This window comes from Mobula hypostoma, chromosome 7 (assembly GCF_963921235.1).
Source record: "Mobula hypostoma chromosome 7, sMobHyp1.1, whole genome shotgun sequence".
Lineage (NCBI taxonomy): Eukaryota > Metazoa > Chordata > Chondrichthyes > Myliobatiformes > Myliobatidae > Mobula > Mobula hypostoma.
In genome coordinates this window covers 14,677,409-14,696,191 of record NC_086103.1, presented here as the reverse complement: position 1 = coordinate 14,696,191, position 18,783 = coordinate 14,677,409, and the positions used below count along the sequence as shown (strand labels likewise).

Sequence of the window (18,783 nt, the reverse complement as noted above, 5' to 3'; positions counted from 1 at the left end):
GTGTCTCCCAGTGGAGGTTGGTTGTAGGGAATTCACAGCCTGTCCCTTAGTTAGAGCCTTCAGCATTTTGGGCATCGAGGGAGAGAGGAAGAGGAGACCCATCTGCAGTACCACCGATGCGGCAGAGAGGGCCTCAAGATGGCTGTGGCTCAAAAGAGGGGAGCCATGGAGTCATAAGTGGCTAGCCATCTGGACACAAGCTGGGGTCTGATCAGCCCCGGCTGGGTCACCTGGAGGAGGTTGTATGATGTTGAAAGACCCAAAACACCCGATGATTCCATGAAGATGTGTCCAGAGGCATCAATAAATGTATGTACACAGCTGATGCCAAGACTAAGGAAGGCATTTTTGTTGGTCCACAAATCAAACAGGTCATCAATGACAGGCAGTTTGAAGAATTTCTAGTGGGACCGGAGAAAATCACATGGAAGGCACTCAAGGAAGTTGTTGAAATTTTTCTCGGCATCCACAGAGCACCAAACTACATGCAGCTGGTTGAAAGCATGCTTCAAGCATATAAAACCATGAAATGCAACATGTCACTAAAGATTCATTTTCTGCATTCCCATTCTTCCCTGCAAATCCTTCTGCTCTTAGTGACGAGTATGGTGAAAAGTTTCACCAGGACATTGCAGTCATGGAAAAAAGATACCAGGGCAACTGGAATCCATCAATGCTGGTGAATTATTGTTGGACACTTAAGTGAGAAGCCTCAGACACTGAGTACAAATGAAAATCATTAACAAAATATTCTTAACTTAGTTGAACTATTGCAAGGCATCAGCACCATTATGCAATTAAACACATTATACTCAATAAAAGTTAATTTGTTGTTTCTCCAAGTTCCTACATGATACAAGTAGTCTGAAATTGTATTTGTGTTAATCTTCAAGCAGTCTATCATAAACAAAAAAGATATCTGAGGAAGCAACACTTTTGAAAAAATTTGTGGTCCAGTGTAATCTTATAAACCTCAATCGGATCTCCTCTCAGTCTCTTCCAGAGAAAACAACCCAAGTTTGTCTAACCTCTCAGTACAGCACATGCCCTCTAATCCAGACAACATCCTGGTAAACCTCTTCTGCACCCTCTCCGAAGCCTCGACATCCTCTGATAATGGGGCATCCTCCGATAATGAGAATACTCTTGATGCATATTCACACCCAAACATCAGATTTACTTTTCCAAACTTCTCAGAAGTGTCCAAAGAGGAAAGTATCGATTCTTTTGTTAGTTCACTGGATTAGGATTTTTGGTGAAGATGATACTGCTAGGTCTAAACAGAATAACAACTTGGTACATGTTAGATGGGCTGAAGGGCTATGGAGGGCTGTAATACTCTTTAGAGAAAAGTCTGATTTCAAACCTCCACTGTCTTATGGCTATACCCACTCATGTGGAAGGCTTCGGGAGTAAACCCCAAGTAAAACTCCGGAGACGGAGTCCCTAAGGCAGTCCTACGTTGAGTTCAATGCTGACTGGCAACTCCTGCGACACTGCTGGTGCCAAACTGTATCGGTCTCTGCCGTTCCTTTGGATTCATCATCTGCGTGGGGGTGGGGGGGTGGAGGCTACATCCGCAACAGCTCGCTCTCCATATCGTACTACCCTGGCTTGTGTATCACGTAGACAGCTGGGACAATGGTCAATCCTGACAATGGATGGCCTTCGTGCTCTACGATCTCTCCGTCAGTTTATTTCTGTCATTCTGAACACATTAGAGATTCATAAGGTTTTGTTTGAAAGATGTGTCACGTTTTGTTTTTCTCTTGTAGAACCAATTCCACGGAGTATTTCCCAATGTTCCTGAGTGTCCTTTGGATTGCTGGGATCTTTTTCAGTCAGGGTAAGTAGACTCCATATGTCATCTGTTTTCACCCGAATTCCCAGAGAAATATAAATCTGAGGCCGTGGTTGTTCTCCCGGATGTGGATCTATTCATCTCATCGTCTCAGCCGGATGGAAAATGTGATGTTTACCTCACAGCTGATATTACTGAAGAAAGTTTTTATTGCATCTGTGGGAAAGTTTAAGATTTACTCTTGAGAAGAATTGCACTTGGGGCACTTAGTATTGTCAATGATCCCTGCCGTCGATCCAACAATCCCTTTGACCCCCTGTCAGCAGGCAGGAGGGTACAAGGACTGTAGGATGTGAAAATGCTTCTTCCCCCAGGCCATGAGACTACTGAACTCCCTGCCTTCACCCAGGTCTCATCACATATGAAGTGCCAGTAGCATTATACTGCTCACTTTTTAACTTCTTCATAAGTGCACCCTATTATGTGTTAATTTTTGTGGCAATATTACTGCGTGTTATGTGTATGAGTTATGTGCACTCTGTTGGTCCAGAGGAACATCTTGTTTGGTGGTTGAATGACAATAAACTTGTCCTTAAAGGCAGAGTACGAGGTCAGTGACAGGGTTCTTAGCTGTGTGGAGGAACGGGGGATCTTGGGGGCCGCACCCATAGGTCCCTCAAAGCTGCCACACAAATTGACAGGGTGGTGTTGGATTAGGATGTACAATTGTTATTTTTTGTCATAATTTTAACTTTCTTGTGCTAACTTGCATTTTATATAATCGCTTATATACATGGAATTGTTCAGTGAATTTTCCAGCAATTACAGGACTGTAGTTTCTATATTTTTCTGCCTTTTTGGCAGCAAGGTGTCACACTAGTTGAATGTGGCTATTTTATAGGTGAATTGGTATCATGGCAATGTTCTCATCTCTAGTCTGAGTATGAGACCATCATGACGGCTTTTTCCTGACGAAGAGTCCCAGCCCAAAACGTCGACTGTTTACTCTTTTCCATAGATGCTGCCTGACCTGCTGAGTTCCCCCAGCATTTTGTGTGTTCCTTGGATTTCCAGCATCTGCAGATTTTCTCTTGCTGGTGATTTGACTGCTTTTTCCTTTGTCTTTCTTCTCTCAGCCTGTCTTTCTTTGTTCATTCTTTGTTCTTGTAATGCTTTATTATCAGCTGGGAAGTAGTAAATTTTATGTCTCAGTTTTGACTTCCAAAGAACCTTTGTGTACAGCCCAGCCCATCACGGGTAAAGCCTCCCCACCACTGAGCACATCTACACGGAGCATTGCCACAGGAAAGCAGCGTCCACCGTCAGGAGCCCTCACCACTCAGGCCATGCTCTCTTCTCACTGCTGTCATCAGGAAAGTGGTACAGGGAGCCTCAAGACTCACACCACAGTTATTACCCCTCAACCATCAGGCCCTTGAACCAGAGAGGATAACTTCACTCACCCTGTCACTGAACTGTTCCCACAATATGTGGACTCATTTTCAAATACTCTTCATCTCATGTCATCAATACTTATTGCTTATTTATTTATTGACCCATTGTCTCTGCTTGTTCCTGCCCTACCGAACTTGAATCCGTGACTCTTCACTCACTCTGGATATTTTCAATGACTTCAAGTTCTCTGGCCCCAATCATCTCATTTTTACCCCGGATGTTCAGTCCCTGTACACCTCCATCCTCCATCAGGAGGGCCATAAAGCTCTCTGCTTCTTTCTAGACAACTGACCCAACCTGTTCCCCTCCACCATCACTCTCCCCATCTGATGGAACTGATTTCTCCTTCAGCTCCTCCCACTTCCTCAAACCAAAGGTGTAGCCATGGACACTCGCATGGCTCCCAGCTCTGCCTGCCTTTTTGTCAGCTACATGGAACATAGAACATAGAATAGCACAACACAGTACAGGCCCTTCGGCCCACAATGTTGTGCCGACCCTTAAACCCTGCCTCCCATATAAACCCCACCTTAAATTCCTCCATATACAGTCAATGTTCCAAACCTACACCAGCGTCACCCCAAGTTTTCCTACGCTTCATTGCTGCCTGCATTGGTGCTGCTTCCAATTTCCCATGCTGGAACAGTCTGTGTTCCAAGCCTACACCGACAACCCTCCCCAACTTTTCCTGCACCACATTGACGACTGCATTGGTGCTGCTTCCTGCACCCATGCTGAGCTCACTGACTTCATCAACTTTGCCTCCAGCATCCACCCTACCTTCAAATTTACCTGGTCTATTTCTGACCCCTCCCTCCCCTTTCTCGATCTCTCTGTCTTCATCTCTGGAGACAGCTTATCTACTGATGTTTATTGTAAACTCACCGATTCTCACAGCTACCTGGCCTGTACCTCTTCCCATCCTGTCACTTGTAAAAATGCCACCTCTTCTCTCAGTTCCTCCATCTCCACCGCATCTGCTCTCAAAATGAGGTTTTTTTATTCCAGAATGAAGGAGATGTCCTCCTCCTTCAAAGAAAGGGGCTTCCCTTCCTCCGCCATCAACGCTGCTGTCAACTACATCTCTTCCATTTCATGCATGTCTGCTCTTACTCCATCCTCATGCCACGCTACCAGGGATAAGGTTCCTCTTGTCCTCACCTACCACACCACCAGCCTCCGTGTCCAGCATGTAATTCTCTGAAACCTCCACCACCTCCAACTGGATCCCACCACCAAACACATCTTTCCCTCCCCACTACTTTCTGCTTTCCAAAGGGATTGCTCCCTAGGCAATTCCCTTCTCCATTCGTCCCTCCCCACTGATCTCCCTCCTGGTACACCTACCCCTACACCTCTTCCCTTACTACCATTCAGGGCCCGAAACAGTCCTTCCAGTGAGGCGACACTTCACCTGTGAGTCTGTCTCCTGTATCCGATGCTCCTGGTGTGGCCTCCTGTGTATTGGTGAGACCCAAAGTAGATTGGAAGACCGTTTTGCCAAGCGCCTGTGCTCCATCCGCCGGAAAAAAACGGGATCTCCCAGTGGCCACCCATTTAAATTATGCTTCCCACTCCTATTCTGAAAGGTCAGCCCATGGGCTCCTCTACGGCTGCAAAGAGGCCACACTCAGGTTGGAGGAGCAACACCTTGTATTCCATCTGGATAGCTTCCAACCTGATGGCATGAACATTGATTTCTTGAACTTCCAGTAATTGCCCCCCTCCCTTCACCATTCCCCATTCCCATTTCCCTCTCTCACCTTATCTTCTTACCTGCATCACCTCCCTCTGGTGCTCCTTCCCTTCCATGGTCTTCTACCATCTCCTATTAGATTCCCTCTTCTCCAGTCCTTTATCTCTTTCACCTATCAGCTTCCCAGCTCTTTGCCTCACTCTCCCCCTCTGCAGGTTTCACCTCTCACCTACCAGCTTGTATTTCTTTCTCCCCTACCCCCATCTCCTTTCTCTGACTTCTCATTTTTTTCCCAGTCCTGATGAAGGGTCTCAGCCCGAAACGTTGACTGTTTACTTTTTTCCACAGACGCTGTGTGACCTGCTGAGTTCCTCCAGCATTTTGTGTGTGTTATTTATTTATTATTATTTTTGTTGTTTGTCCATCCTATTGGGTGTGGACTTTCATTGATTCTGTAATGGTTCTGGGATTTACTGAGTATGCCCACAAAAAGACTGACCTCAGGATTATATCTGGTGACATGCATGTCCTTTGATAATAATTTTACTTTGAACCTCGAACCTCTATCTCAAAAGAATCAGGATCCAACAGTGGTTAAGAAGGCATATGGTGTGTTGGTCTTTATTAGTCAGAGGATTGAGTTCAAGAGCCACGAGGTAATGTTTCAACTCTGTAAAACCCTGGTTAGACCACACTTGGAGTATTGTGTTCAGTTCTAGTCACCTCATTATAGGAAGGATGTGGAAGATGCAGAGAATTATAGCTTTAGAACAAGGTGTGAAGTGATCCACTTTTAGAAGGTTGAACCTGAGAACAGGGTTAACACTGTATTCTTAGCAGTGTGGAGAAACCGGGGGATCTATATCCGTAGATCCTTCAAAGATGCCACGTAAGTTGACAGAGTGGTTAAGAATATGTTTCGTGTGTTGGCCTTTACTAGTCAAGGATTGAGTTCAAGAGCCATGTGGTAATGTTGCAGCTCTAAACCCTGCCTAGACTGCACTTGGAGTATTGTGTTCAGTTCTGGTCACCTCTTTGTAGGAAGGATGAGGAAGCTTTAGAGAGGGTGCAGAGTAGGTTTACAAGGATTAGGGAGCATGTCTTACGAGGATAGGTTGAGTGAACTAGGGCTTTTCTCTTTGGAGAGAAGGACAATGAGGTGACTTGAAGATAATAAAAGGCATAGATAGAACGGACGGTCAGAGACTTTTTTCCAGGGTGGAAATTGCTCATTTCAAGGTGATTGGAGGATGTCAGGTATAGATTTTTTACACAGAGAGAAGTGGATGTGTGGAACACACTGCCGGGGGTGGTGGGAGAGCAGGTCTGCCACAAGTAACTTCTCCCACCCCAATAGCCTTGTAATTTTCATTATCTCTGCCTGGCAGTGCTGGCTGGCTACATGTCCTCAATGGAAAAATTAATTTTGGACGATGTGGAGAGAGCGGTCTCCTGGAAAATGGTTAGTCATTTGACCTTATTGCGTAATGTTATTCTGACGAGTGTACATGTGGTCATTTGTGAAGAGGGCTGCGGTTTTGTGTAATTGTTCGGAATTATGGTAACAACTTCCCACATTCCAGAGAATGGATATCTCTTTTCTCCCAGCGTGGGAAGATTGCTGATTATAGTTCTCCAGTTCCCTTTTGGTAAGTGAAGAGAGAAAGACCATGGTAAGCTGTATTACTTTCAGACTGAAGTTTTGGAGCTGTGATCCTCAAGGTCTGATGGTATATATCTGTATTTTCCCTTTTGTCGTTTTTGCTATTACGTTCCATTGTAAATATTTTTGCAATTTATCTAAAAGCTTTTCTCCTTTGGTACACAGTAAACACCCTTGCTTGAATGTGCTTTTGCAGCCAGTCATCTGAATTTTTAAGTCCGCACCTTCATAGGGGCACGTGACCCTCACCCAAACTCAACGTTGTGTCACAGGGATGGTACTAGAGGTAGATACATTAGGGATGTTTAAGAGACACTTAGATAGGCATATGGATGAAAGAAAAAGGGAGGGTTACGTGGGAGGGAAGGGTTAGATTGATCAGAGTTGGTTAAAGGGTCAGCACAACATTGTGGATCGAAGGGCCTGTAATGTCTGTCTTCCATGTTCGTGGGTTCACTGTCCATTCAGAAATCTGACGGTGGAGGGGAAGAAGCTGTTCCTGAAATGTTGACTGTGTGCCTTCAGGTTCCAGAACCTCCTCCCTGATGGTAGTAATGAGCAGATGATGAGTCTGAACGGTCAAACAAGTTCCCGACTTGACACCAGAGGATTGATTAAACAGTTCCACTGATCTGAATGAAGGAATTAAATTAAGTTAATGAAACTTGGGAACTTCATATTGAGCTGCAACTTAATTAAGAGTTATCGAATAAATGGATTATTTTGCCACAAATATTAAATGCTCCCAGTGGTGCACATCTCAAATGGCCTCTGACAACCAAGTCTAGCTCCTGGCCTTGGTGTCTGGTTTAACTATTAAGCCCAACGGAACTGTTTCTACTGACAGGAGAAGGGGCAAAGGCAGGTTACTGGTGCCTTAAAACCAGTTGCTTCAGGCAGATGGGGCTTGTCAGCTCTGCTGATCTCAAATGTCTGCTGCCTTACAGCTATACCCACTCAAGGTGAAGGTTACGGGAGTAAACCCTGATGAAAAATCTGGAGCTGGAGTCTGCAAGGCCGTTTTATGTTGAGTTCAACAGTGACTGGCAACTCCTGCAATGTAACTGGTGCCAAACTATACCGGTCTCTGCCATTCCTTTGGATTCATCAGCCATGTGGAGAGGGAGAGCCTGCTGCCAGGGTGATATATATCGTACACCCCTGGTGTGTATATCACGAAGACGGCTGTGACACAACATCCCTGGGCAACCCCGACCAACAGAAATGAAGTCACTCAGTAGGATATTAAATCTGTCATATTGCCGCAACTTGCAGCGATTTTGTGACAGGACTGTTGAGAAACAGGAGGTTCTTTTGCAACGGTTCATTCTTGTTCTGCTGGGTGGCCCAGTTAGCTCAGCTTTGAGCAAAATGCGGTCTGCTAAATGCTTGAGGTTAGCAGCTTGTCAGAAAGGGGGAAATTCACAGAACAGCTCTGACCAGTGCTTATCCTGTAACCCTTTCACCGCCACGGCTTCTCAAATACCTTTACAAAGACATCTTTGCACTGAATGTGTTATTGCGGCCTGTGGTAGACCTTGGCCATTACAACATCATTGTCATCGTTATCGTTATGTGCCGTGTCGTATGACGTTGGCCATCACGGTCTTTGGCCATGATTATTCTTCACGTTTTTCTACAGAAGTGGTCTGCCATTACCTTTCTCCGGGCAGTGTCTTTACAAGTCGGGTGACCCCGTCGGTAAGATGGCGGCATGCGTAGACACACACTGACCTCTTGCTGGCTGGCCAAAGATGCTTTTTCTTTTGCTAAATGTGTTTTTATTTTATTGTCAGTCGTTACTGGAGTCCAATAACTATGGGTATGGCAGGTCTGCTGCTTCAGAGAGCTGCTCGTCGTTTGGAGTAGCCTTCAGAGAAGGGGAGGCCAATTGCCTGGCTACGGCGGGAGAGTCAGGCTGCTGGTCTATGGGAGGAGCCAGACTGGGTTCGGAGAGCTCACCTGGGTGCAGGTCGTGCTGCTGCCTGCTACTTGAAGGCAACGGATTTGCTGCATGAAGGTGGTGTGCAGAGAAACCGCGAGCGACTGTCTCGGACATTTTGTTTGCGACTGCGAGACCCTGTTGGACATTGATTGCCGCAGTCTTGATGGAGAGACAGGAGGTGAGCCAGCAGTGTCACCTCTGTTGTCATGAGGACTAAGCCACAAGTCGTGGGCTTGCCTGCGGCTGTGGTCCAGGTGAGGAGAAGACACTGGAGGCCGTGTAGTGTGGTGTCCACGTTTGGTTGGGGGTAGCCGCTCTTGTCAGTGCTGCCTTCCAGTGTTGGATCAGTGGAATTACAGGCTAGACTGCTGGGAACCATCAATGTATGGGACTTTTTGCTCAGGGTTTTCTTGCATGACTATGTTTCTTTTCTCCCCCTCTCATTATTTAGAATGCACGCGTGTGTTTTTATACCTCGGCCCCAGAGGAAAGCTGTCTCGTTCAGCTGCATTCGTGTATGGTTTGAATGAGAATTAAACTTGTTTGATTACCGCTACTCTTCAGAGATTCCCTGCCTGACGTCAATGGTCGCATAATCAGGACTTGTGATATGCACCAGTCGCTCATATGACCATCCACCACCTGCTCCCATGGCTTCATATTACTCTGTTCAGGGGAGCTAAGCAGGTGCTACACCTTGCCCAAGGGTGATGTGTAGGCTAGCGGAGGGAAGAAGCACCTTACGCCTGCTTTGGTAGAGATGTATCTCCATCCATTACGTACTAAAGTGCAAAAGAAGGATGTAACGCTGAGGCCTCCATTGGTCAGAGCGCACTTGGAGTACCGTGAGCAGTTTTGGGCCCCTTATCTAAGAATGGATGTGCTGGCATTGGAGAGGGTCCAGAGGAGGTTTACAAGAATAATCCTGGGAACAAAAAGGTTAATGTATGAGGAGCGTTTGATTGTCCTGGGCCTGTACTCACTGGAGTTTAGAGAAGGTGTGCGGGTGGTGGGATCTCAGTGAAAACTACCAAATACTGAAAGGCCTAGAGAGACTGGACATGCAGGGCAAGTCTAGAAACCAGAGGACATGGCCTCAGAATAGAGGAATATCCATTTAGAACAGAGATGAGGAGGAGTTCCTTCAGCCATTGATGGTGGCTCTTTGAAATTCATTGCCACAGATGGCCGTGGAGACCAAGTTATAAGACCATAAGATAGGAGCAGAATTAGGTCCTTTGGCCCATCGAGTCTGCTCTGCCATTCCATCGTAGCTGATTTATTATCCCTCCCAACCTCATTCTCCTGCCTTCTCCCCGTAACCTTTGATGCCCTGACTAATCAAGAACCTATCAGCCTCTGCTTTAAATATACCCAATAACTTGGCCTCCAGGCTGGGAATGGCTGGATATGGACCATTTTCAGAAAGAAAAGATTTAATTTAATTCTGTCGTGTTCTAATTAAATTAACTTTTAATTGAATTGGAACACTACAGCACAGCACAGATCCTTTGGACCATGATGTTGTGCTGACCTATATAAGCTAACTTTCTAACCCCCTCCTCCCGCAAAACTTCCGTTTTTCCATCATCCATCTAAGAGACTCTTAAATGGCCCTAACGTGTGTGCCCCCCCCACCGGCCCTGGCAGATCCAGTCCCCCCCCCCCACCGGCCCTGGCAGATCCAGTGCCCCCCCCCACTGGCCCTGGCAGATCCAGTGCCCCCACCACCGGCCCTGGCAGCTCCAGTCCCCCCCCCCCCCACTGGCCCTGGCAGATCCAGTTCCCCCCCCCCCCACTGGCCCTGGCAGCTCCAGCCCCCCCCCCATTGGCCCTGGCAGATCCAGTCCCCCCCTTCCCCACTGGCCCTGGCAGATCCAGTGCCCCCCCCCCACTGGCCCTGGCAGCTCCAGCCCCCCCCCCATTGGCCCTGGCAGCTCCAGTCCCCCCCCCCACTGGCCCTGGCAGATCCAGTGCCCCCCCCCCACTGGCCCTGGCAGATCCAGTGCCCCCCCCCCCACTGGCCCTGGCAGATCCAGTTCCCCCACCACCGGCCCTGGCAGTGCGTTCCAGGCATGGTGGGCTGCCGTGCTCTGCTGTTCTGTATTCTGTGTTAATTGGGTCATGTTATTTCTCGTGACTTTATGGTTTTCTGCTGTCGTAGTTATATTTGCTGTAAGTGCCTTGTGCCTGTTGATACTGTGGTTTGCACCGTGGCCCCAGAGGAACGCTGGTTTGTTTGGCTGTGTTCATGGGTTTGGTTGAATGACAATTAAACTTGAACTTAATGGCCACTGTAAATGCTTCAAGTGTGTAGAATAATTGCAAAAGGGATTGAAAGAATGGACACTAATTTTCCTGTTTCCTCTCCCTGTCCAGCACTCGCGACATGCATTGGAGTCCTCTACCTGGGCGGCAGGTACAAGTACTTCGAAGGCTATGCTGAATCAGCTCAAAAGAGGTAAAAGGAAATAACAACAGGGGCTCGTAAAGACTAAAGAGTAGCTTTATTTGTCACAGGTACATCGAAATATCGAAACACACAGTGAAATGTGTTGTTTGTGTCAACGACCAACACAGTCCGAGGATGTGCTGGGGGCAGCCCACAAGTGCTGCCATGCATCGGGTGCCAACTTAGCGTGCCCGCCACTCACTAACCCTACCGTACTGGAGCACCCAGAGGAAACCCACATAAAGCAGGGTGAACATAAAAACTCCTTACAGAGAGCCTCAGGCCACTGTGTAATGACCTGATCTGTATGATAGATACGTTTTTCACAATAATAAACCAATATCCAATTCCAATTCCTTGGAACTTCTCCCCACTCACCTTTAATAACGTACTGTAAAGTAAATTTAATGTCAAGTCCATATGTGTCACCAATACAGTCCTGGGATTCCTTTTGTAGCGACCATACTCTTTAAATCCAATCAGTGACTGACCACACCAACAGAGCAGAGCAGACAACCAGTGTGCAAAAGCCAATAAATCATGCAAATACAAAAAGATTAGATTAGGTTATGAAGACACGCAGTCCTCTTTTATTGTCATTTAGTAATGCATGCGTTAAGAAATGATACAATATTCCTCCGGTGTGATATCACAAAACACAGGACTGACCAAGACTGAAAAAAACTGACATAATTATAACATATAGTTACAACAGTGCAACAATACCATAACTTGATGAAGAAGTCCATGAAAGTTTAAAGTCTTTCAAATGTCCCACATCTCACACAGACGGGAGAAGGAAGAAAAACTCTCCCTGCCATACCCGACCACGGTCCGACTCTGAGTCGTCCGAAAACTTGGAGCTCTGATCAGCTCTCCGACACCGAGTACTGAGCGCCATCACTATCCGAATGATTCAACCTCCATCTCGGTCGCCAACAGCAGGCAAAGCCGGGGATTTTGAGGCCTTCCTTCTGAAAGATTCCCAACCGCGCAGTAATGACAGCAGTGAAAGAGCGTTTCAGAAATTTTTCCAGATGTTCCTCTGTGCTTTCATGTCCATCTCCATCAAATCAGAATTGTCCACGGCCCCTATTTAACAGACACGATATCATTTTTCACCGGAGGGCTGCGCACGCACGGCGCGCTGCTCTCTCTCCTCCCGCAATAATAATAAATAGATAACCAATAATCATCGATAACATGAGATGAAGAGTCCTTGAAAGTGAGTCCATAGGTTCTGGGAACAGTTTAATGATGGGGCGAGTGAAGTTAACCCCTTTGGTTCAAGAGCCAGATGGTTGAGGGTCACAATTTTTCTTGAACCTGTGGTGAGGGTCCTGAGGCTCCTATATCTTCTTCCTGAAGGCAGCAGCAAGAAGAGAACGTGTCCTGGGTGCTGGGAGGTCCCTGAAGATGGATGCTGCTTTCCTGCGACAACGCTCTGTGTAGATGTGTTCAATGGTGGGGAGGGCTTTACCCATGATGGACTGGCCTGTATCCATTACTTTTTGTATGATTTTCTATTCAAGGGCATTGGTGTTTCCATTCCAGGCTGTGTTACAACCAGTCAAAACACAACCTGCCACTCCTCAATCGAACTTAGTCAAAGTTTCAGATGAAGTGCTGAACCATCACACTCTTAAGGAAGTAGAGGCTCTGCAGTACTTTCTTCATAATTGTAAGCAGCTTTATGTGTGGCACCCCCTGACAAGGTGCCACACATGAGGCTGCTTACCAGGTTAAGAGCCCATGGCATTACAGGAAAGTTATTGACATGGTTAGAGCTTTGGCTGATTGGTAGGAGGCAGTGAATGGGAATAAAAGGATTCTTTTCTGGTTGGCTGCCAGTGGTGTTCTGCAGGGGCCGGTGCTGGGACTGTTTTAGTGACTGATTAGTGTGCAAACTTAAAGCACATGGTATTGGGGGTAAGGTATTGATGTGGATGGAGAATTGGTTAGCAGACAGGAAGCAAAGACCTTTTCAGAATGGCAGGCAGTGACTAGTGGGGTACCGCAAGGCTCAGTGCTGGGACCCCAGTTGTTTACAATATATATTAATGACTTGGATGAGGGAATTAAATGCAGCATCTCCAAGTTTGCGGATGACACGAAGCTGGGCGGCAGTGTTAGCTGTGAGGAGGATGCTAAGAGGATGCAGGGTGACTTGGATAGGTTGGGTGAGTGGGCAAATTCATGGCAGATGCAATTTAATGTGGATAAATGTGAAGTTATCCACTTTGGTGGCAAAAATAGGAAAACAGATTATTATCTGAATGGTGGCCGATTAGGAAAAGGGGAGGTGCAACGAGACCTGGGTGTCATTATACACCAGTCATTGAAAGTGGGCATGCAGGTACAGCAGGCGGTGAAAAAGGCGAATGGTATGCTGGCATTTATAGCGAGAGGATTTGAGTACAGGAGCAGGGAGGTACTACTGCAGTTGTACAAGGCCTTGGTGAGACCACACCTGGAGTATTGTGTGCAGTTTTGGTCCCCTAATCTGAGGAAAGACATCCTTGCCATAGAGGGAGTACAAAGAAGGTTCACCAGATTGATTCCTGGGATGGCAGGACTTTCATATGAAGAAAGACTGGATGAACTGGGCTTGTACTCGTTGGAATTTAGAAGATTGAGGGGGGATCTGATTGAAACGTATAAAATCCTAAAGGGATTGGACAGGCTAGATGCAGGAAGATTGTTCCCGATGTTGGGGAAGTCCAGAACGAGGGGTCACAGTTTGAGGATAAAGGGGAAGCCTTTTAGGACCTAGATTAGGAAAAACTTCTTCACACAGAGAGTGGTGAATCTGTGGAATTCTCTGCCACAGGAAACAGTTGAGGCCAGTTCATTGGCTATATTTAAGAGGGAGTTAGATATAGCCCTTGTGGCTACGGGGATCAGGGGGTATGGAGGGAAGGCTGGTGCAGGGTTCTGAGTTGGATGATCAGCCATGATCATAATAAATGGCGGTGCAGGCTCGAAGGGCCGAATGGCCTACTCTTGCACCTATTTTCTATGTTTCTATGTTTCTATGTTTTTTATACTGTACTGCATATCAATGATTTAGATGATGGATAGATGGCTTTGTTGCCAAGTTTGCAGATGATAACAAAGATTAGTGGAGGGGCAGGTAGTGTTGAGGAAACAGGTAGGCTGCAGAAGGATTTAGACAGATTAGGAGAGTGGCAAATGAAATATAATGTTGGAAAATTCATGGTCATGCACTTTGGTAGTAGAAATCAATGTGCAGACTATTTTCTAAATGGGCAGTAAATACAAAATTCTGGGATGCAAAGGGACTTGGAAGTCCTTGTGCAGAACACCCTGAAGGTTTATCTGTAGGCAGAGTCGGTGGTGAGGAAGGCAAATGCAATGTCAGCATTCATTTCAAGAGGTCTAGAATACATAAGAACATGAGAAATATGTTGAGTATTGTGAACTATTTCGGGCTCCTCATCTAAGAAAAGATGTACTGGCATTGGAGAGGGTTCAGAGGAGGTTCACAAGGATGATTCCAGGAATGAAAGGGTTATCATACAAAGAACATTTGATGGCTCTGGGTCTGTACTCGCTGGAATTTAGGAGGATGAGGGGGGTTCTCATTGAAACCTTTTGAATGTTGAAAGGCCTAGACAGAGTAGATGTGGAAAGGATATTTCCCATGGTGGGGGAGTCTAGGACAAGAGGGCACAGCCTCAGGATAGAGGGGTATCCATAGAGATGCCAAGAAATTCCTTTAGCCAGTGGATGGTGAATTTGTGGAATTTATTACCACGGGCAGCTGTGGAGGCCAGGTTGTTGGGTGTATTTAAGGCTGAGATTGATAGGTTCTTGATTGGACACGGCATCAAAGTTATGGGGAGAAGGCTGGGGAGTGGGGCTGAGGAGAGGAAAAAAGGATCAGCCATGATTGAATGGCGGAGCAGACTTGATGGGCCAAATGGCCTAATTCTGTTCCTATGTCTTATGGTCTTGTAATTACACTTGCATGCTGGGCCCAGGACAGGTCCCCAAAATGATAACACCGAGGAATTTAATGCTGCTGACCCTCTTCACCTTTGATTCTTCTACAAGATCTAGCTCACGGACCTCTGGTTTTCTCCTCCTGAAGTCAATAATCAGCTCCTCGGTCTTGCTGACGTTAACTGAGAGGCTGTTGTTGTGGCGCCTCTCAGCCTGGTTTTCAATCTCCCTCCTAAAGAGAGTGAATATGGAGAGGATATTTCCTATGACAGGGGAGCCTAGCACCAGAGGGCACAGCCTCAGAATAAAGGGGTGTTAATTTAGAGCGGAGATAAGGAGGAATTTCTTCAGCCAAAGGATGGTGAATCTATAGAATTTGTTCACACAGGTGGCTGTGTCGGTCAAGTCATTGGGTATATTTAAGGCAGAACATGATAGGTTCTTGATTAATCAGGTCATGAAAGTTTATGGGGGAAAGGCAGAGAAATGGGGTTGAGAGGAAAATAGATCAGCCATGATGAAAAGATGGAACAGACTCAATGGCCTATACCGCTCCTACGTCTTATGGTCTAGTATGCTGATTCGTCACCACCTTTAATTCGGCCTACAACAGGCAGCAAACTTGGATATGGCATTGGAGCTGTGCTTAGCCTCACAGTCGTAAGTGTAAAGTGAGTAGAGCAGGGGGCTAAGCACACAGCCTTGTGGTGACCTGTGCTGATGGAGATTGTGGAGGAGATGTCACCAATTCGAACTGACTGCGGTCTGCAAATGAGCAAATCAAGGATCCAATTGCACAAGGAGGTATTGAGGATAATGTCTTGAAGCTTATTGATTAGCTTTGAGGGGATGATGGTATTATATGCCGAGCTCTCGTCAATAAAAACCACCCTAACAGAGCAGGAAGCTCTCAATCTTTGCTGGACAGTAAAGGTATGCACCTTTCCTGTCCAGGTATTCCAGGCTTGAGCGAAGAGCTGTTCTGGATTGGATGTTGTGTAATGAACCAGCCTTGATTAGAGAACTTAAGATAAAAGAACCCTTTTGGACAAGTGACCATAATATGACCAAATTCAAAGGTTTATTTTTTATTATCAAAGTATACAACTCTGAAATTCTTCAATTCTCCAGGTGGCCACGAAACTAAGAAAGAAAAGAAAGGCAGCGTGATCATCAGCCCCCAAATCCCACCTCTCCGCATAAAAAACACAAACTAAACCAGAACAGGCACATCCCTCCTCCCACACAAGGAAGCGAACAAAACGGATCAGGCACGTCGACCCCCAAATCACTCCTCCAGCACAAAAAATGACCAAGAAGATTAGGCGAAAATACACAGGATATAAAACTACAAGACTGAGAAAAAGATTTTATAGTCCAAGTCCACATCCAAAATGCAGAGAAACCTGGGCAACACTCTGGGTGCAGTGGCAGGCTCACCCCTCTCTGGTGGTGTGGCAGATCGATCTAAAGACAGGCAGCTAGCACTCACCTTAATGCTCCAATCTCCCTCAAACTTTAGTCGGTCAACAGTGGAAGCTATCACTGGTGAAATGGAGCCAAACACTGGGCCACACCAGTCCTGCAGCCTGTACGCATGAGGTTCACGCACCCTGCCTCTGTCTCTCGGAACCCTCTCGGGAATTGCAGAACGCTGTGGAGTTTTTTGCCACAGGCAGCTGTGGAGGCCAAGTCTTGATGTATATTTAAGGTAGAGTTTGATAGATTCTCGACTGGACAGGGCACGAAGTGATACGGGGAGAAGGCGGGAGACTGGGACTGAGAGGAAAATTGGATCAGCCATGACGAAGTGGCAGAGCAGACTCAGTGGGCCAAATGGCCTAATTCTGCTCCTATATTTTATGGTCTTAGCTGCTGTGGACCTGTTACTCTGGTAGGCAAATTGGAGAGGATCCAAGTCGCTTCTCAGGCAGGAGTTGATATGTTACATCACCAACCTATCTAAACAGTTCATCACTGTAGATGTAAGTGCAACTGGATAATAGTCATTGAGACTATCTGGAACATATGTAGCATTTGGCATTTCTTTCCTGTTAATGTTTACTCTGTCTATGCCTCTCATAATCTGATAAACCTCTATCAGATCTCCCCTCAGCCTCCGCCGCTCCAGAGGAAACGACCCAAGTTTATCCAACCACTTATTATAGCCCATGACCTCTAATCCAGGCAGCATCCTGATAAACCTCTTCCAAAGCCGCTATGTCCTCCAGGTAATTTGGTGACCAAGATTGTGGAGACTTATTCGACCAACCTGCGCACCTTTACTAAATTGGCAGCACTGTAGTGTAGTGGTTAGACACCGATCAGGGTTTGATTCCCATGGCTGCTGTAAGGAGTTTGTACGTTCTCCCCGTGGCTGGCTGGGTTAGCGAGTTGTGAACATGCCGTGTTAGCGCCAGAAGGGTGGCAACGCTTGTGGCTGCCCCCAGCACATCATAGAGTCTAGTCCATGCAGAACCATTTAAACTGACCAGTCCCATCGACCAGCATGTGGACCATAGCCCTCCAGATCCATCCCATCCATGTACCTATTCAAATTTCTCTTAAACATTGAATTTAAACCCACATCCACTACGAGTTTGTTCCACACTCTCACGATCCTCTGAGTGAAGCGTTTTCCCCTCATATTCCCCTTAAACTTTTCACCTTTTACCCTTAACCCAAGACGTCTACTTGTGGTCACTGGAAAAAGCCTGCTAGCATTTATCCTATCTATACCCATCATAATTATATATACCACTATCATATCTCCACTCAATCTTAATATTCCAAGGAATAAAGTCCTAACTTACTCAATCTTTCCTTATAAAGCAGGTCCTCTGGACCTGGCAATACGCTTGTAAATTTTATCTGTCAACCTTACTTACATATTTCCTGTAGGTAGGTGACCAAAACTGCACATAACACTCCAAATTAGGCCTCACCAATGTCTTATACAACTTCAACATAACATCCTATTCCCTGTACTCAATACATTGATTTATGAAGGCCAATGTGCCCAAAGTTTTCCTTTTGACCTTACCCACCTGTGACGCCACTTTCAATGAATTATGGATCTGCATTCCCAGATCCCTTTGTTCTACCACACTCCTCAGTGCCCTCCCATTCGCTGAGTAAGACCTAACCCTGGCTGGTCCTACTGAAGTGCAACATCTCGCACTTGTCTGCATTAAATTCCGTCTGCCATTTTTCAACCCATTTCCCAGCTGCCCAGATCCCACGTCAAGACCTGATTCCTCACTGTCTACTACACTCCTAATCTTGGTGTCATCCGCAAATTTACTGACCCAGTTAACCACATTATCATCCAGATCAGTGATGACAAACAACAATGGATCCCGCACCCATCCCTGCGACGCTCGACTACCCACAGGCCTCTGGTCAGAGAGGCAAGCACCTACTACCGCTCTGTGGCTTCTCCCACAAAGCCAATGTCTAAACCAATTTACTACCTCAACTTGAATGTCGAGTGACTGAACCATCTTGACCAGCCTCGTATGTGGGACGTTGTCAAATGCCTCGCTAAAGTCCATGTAGACAACGTCATTAACTGTCTTGCAGACTGTTCACACAGATCAGATCATTACACGGTGCAGTGAGGTAGAACAAGGGAAAACAGTAACAGAATGCAGAATAAAGTGTCACAGTTACAGAGGAAGTTTTACAATTACAACAATTCAGGAACAGATTCTTCCCCTCTGTCATCAGATTTCTGAGTGGACATTGAACCCATAAACACTAAGTCACTTCTCTTTTTCTTTTTGTACTATTAATATAATTTAAT

At 46.3% G+C, this 18,783-nt stretch overlaps 1 protein-coding gene across 2 annotated transcripts in view; it reads left to right on the top strand.

Moving 5' to 3' along the window:
• The window catches only part of ltc4s (leukotriene C4 synthase), a 38,584-nt gene that overhangs the window by 16,201 nt on the left and 3,600 nt on the right, over positions 1-18,783 (top strand). For both annotated transcript variants that reach the window (XM_063052623.1, XM_063052625.1), the window contains 2 exons: positions 1,776-1,846; positions 10,940-11,021. In XM_063052623.1, the coding sequence (XP_062908693.1) occupies positions 1,776-1,846; positions 10,940-11,021 (153 nt within the window). The remainder of the gene's footprint in view (positions 1-1,775; positions 1,847-10,939; positions 11,022-18,783) is intronic.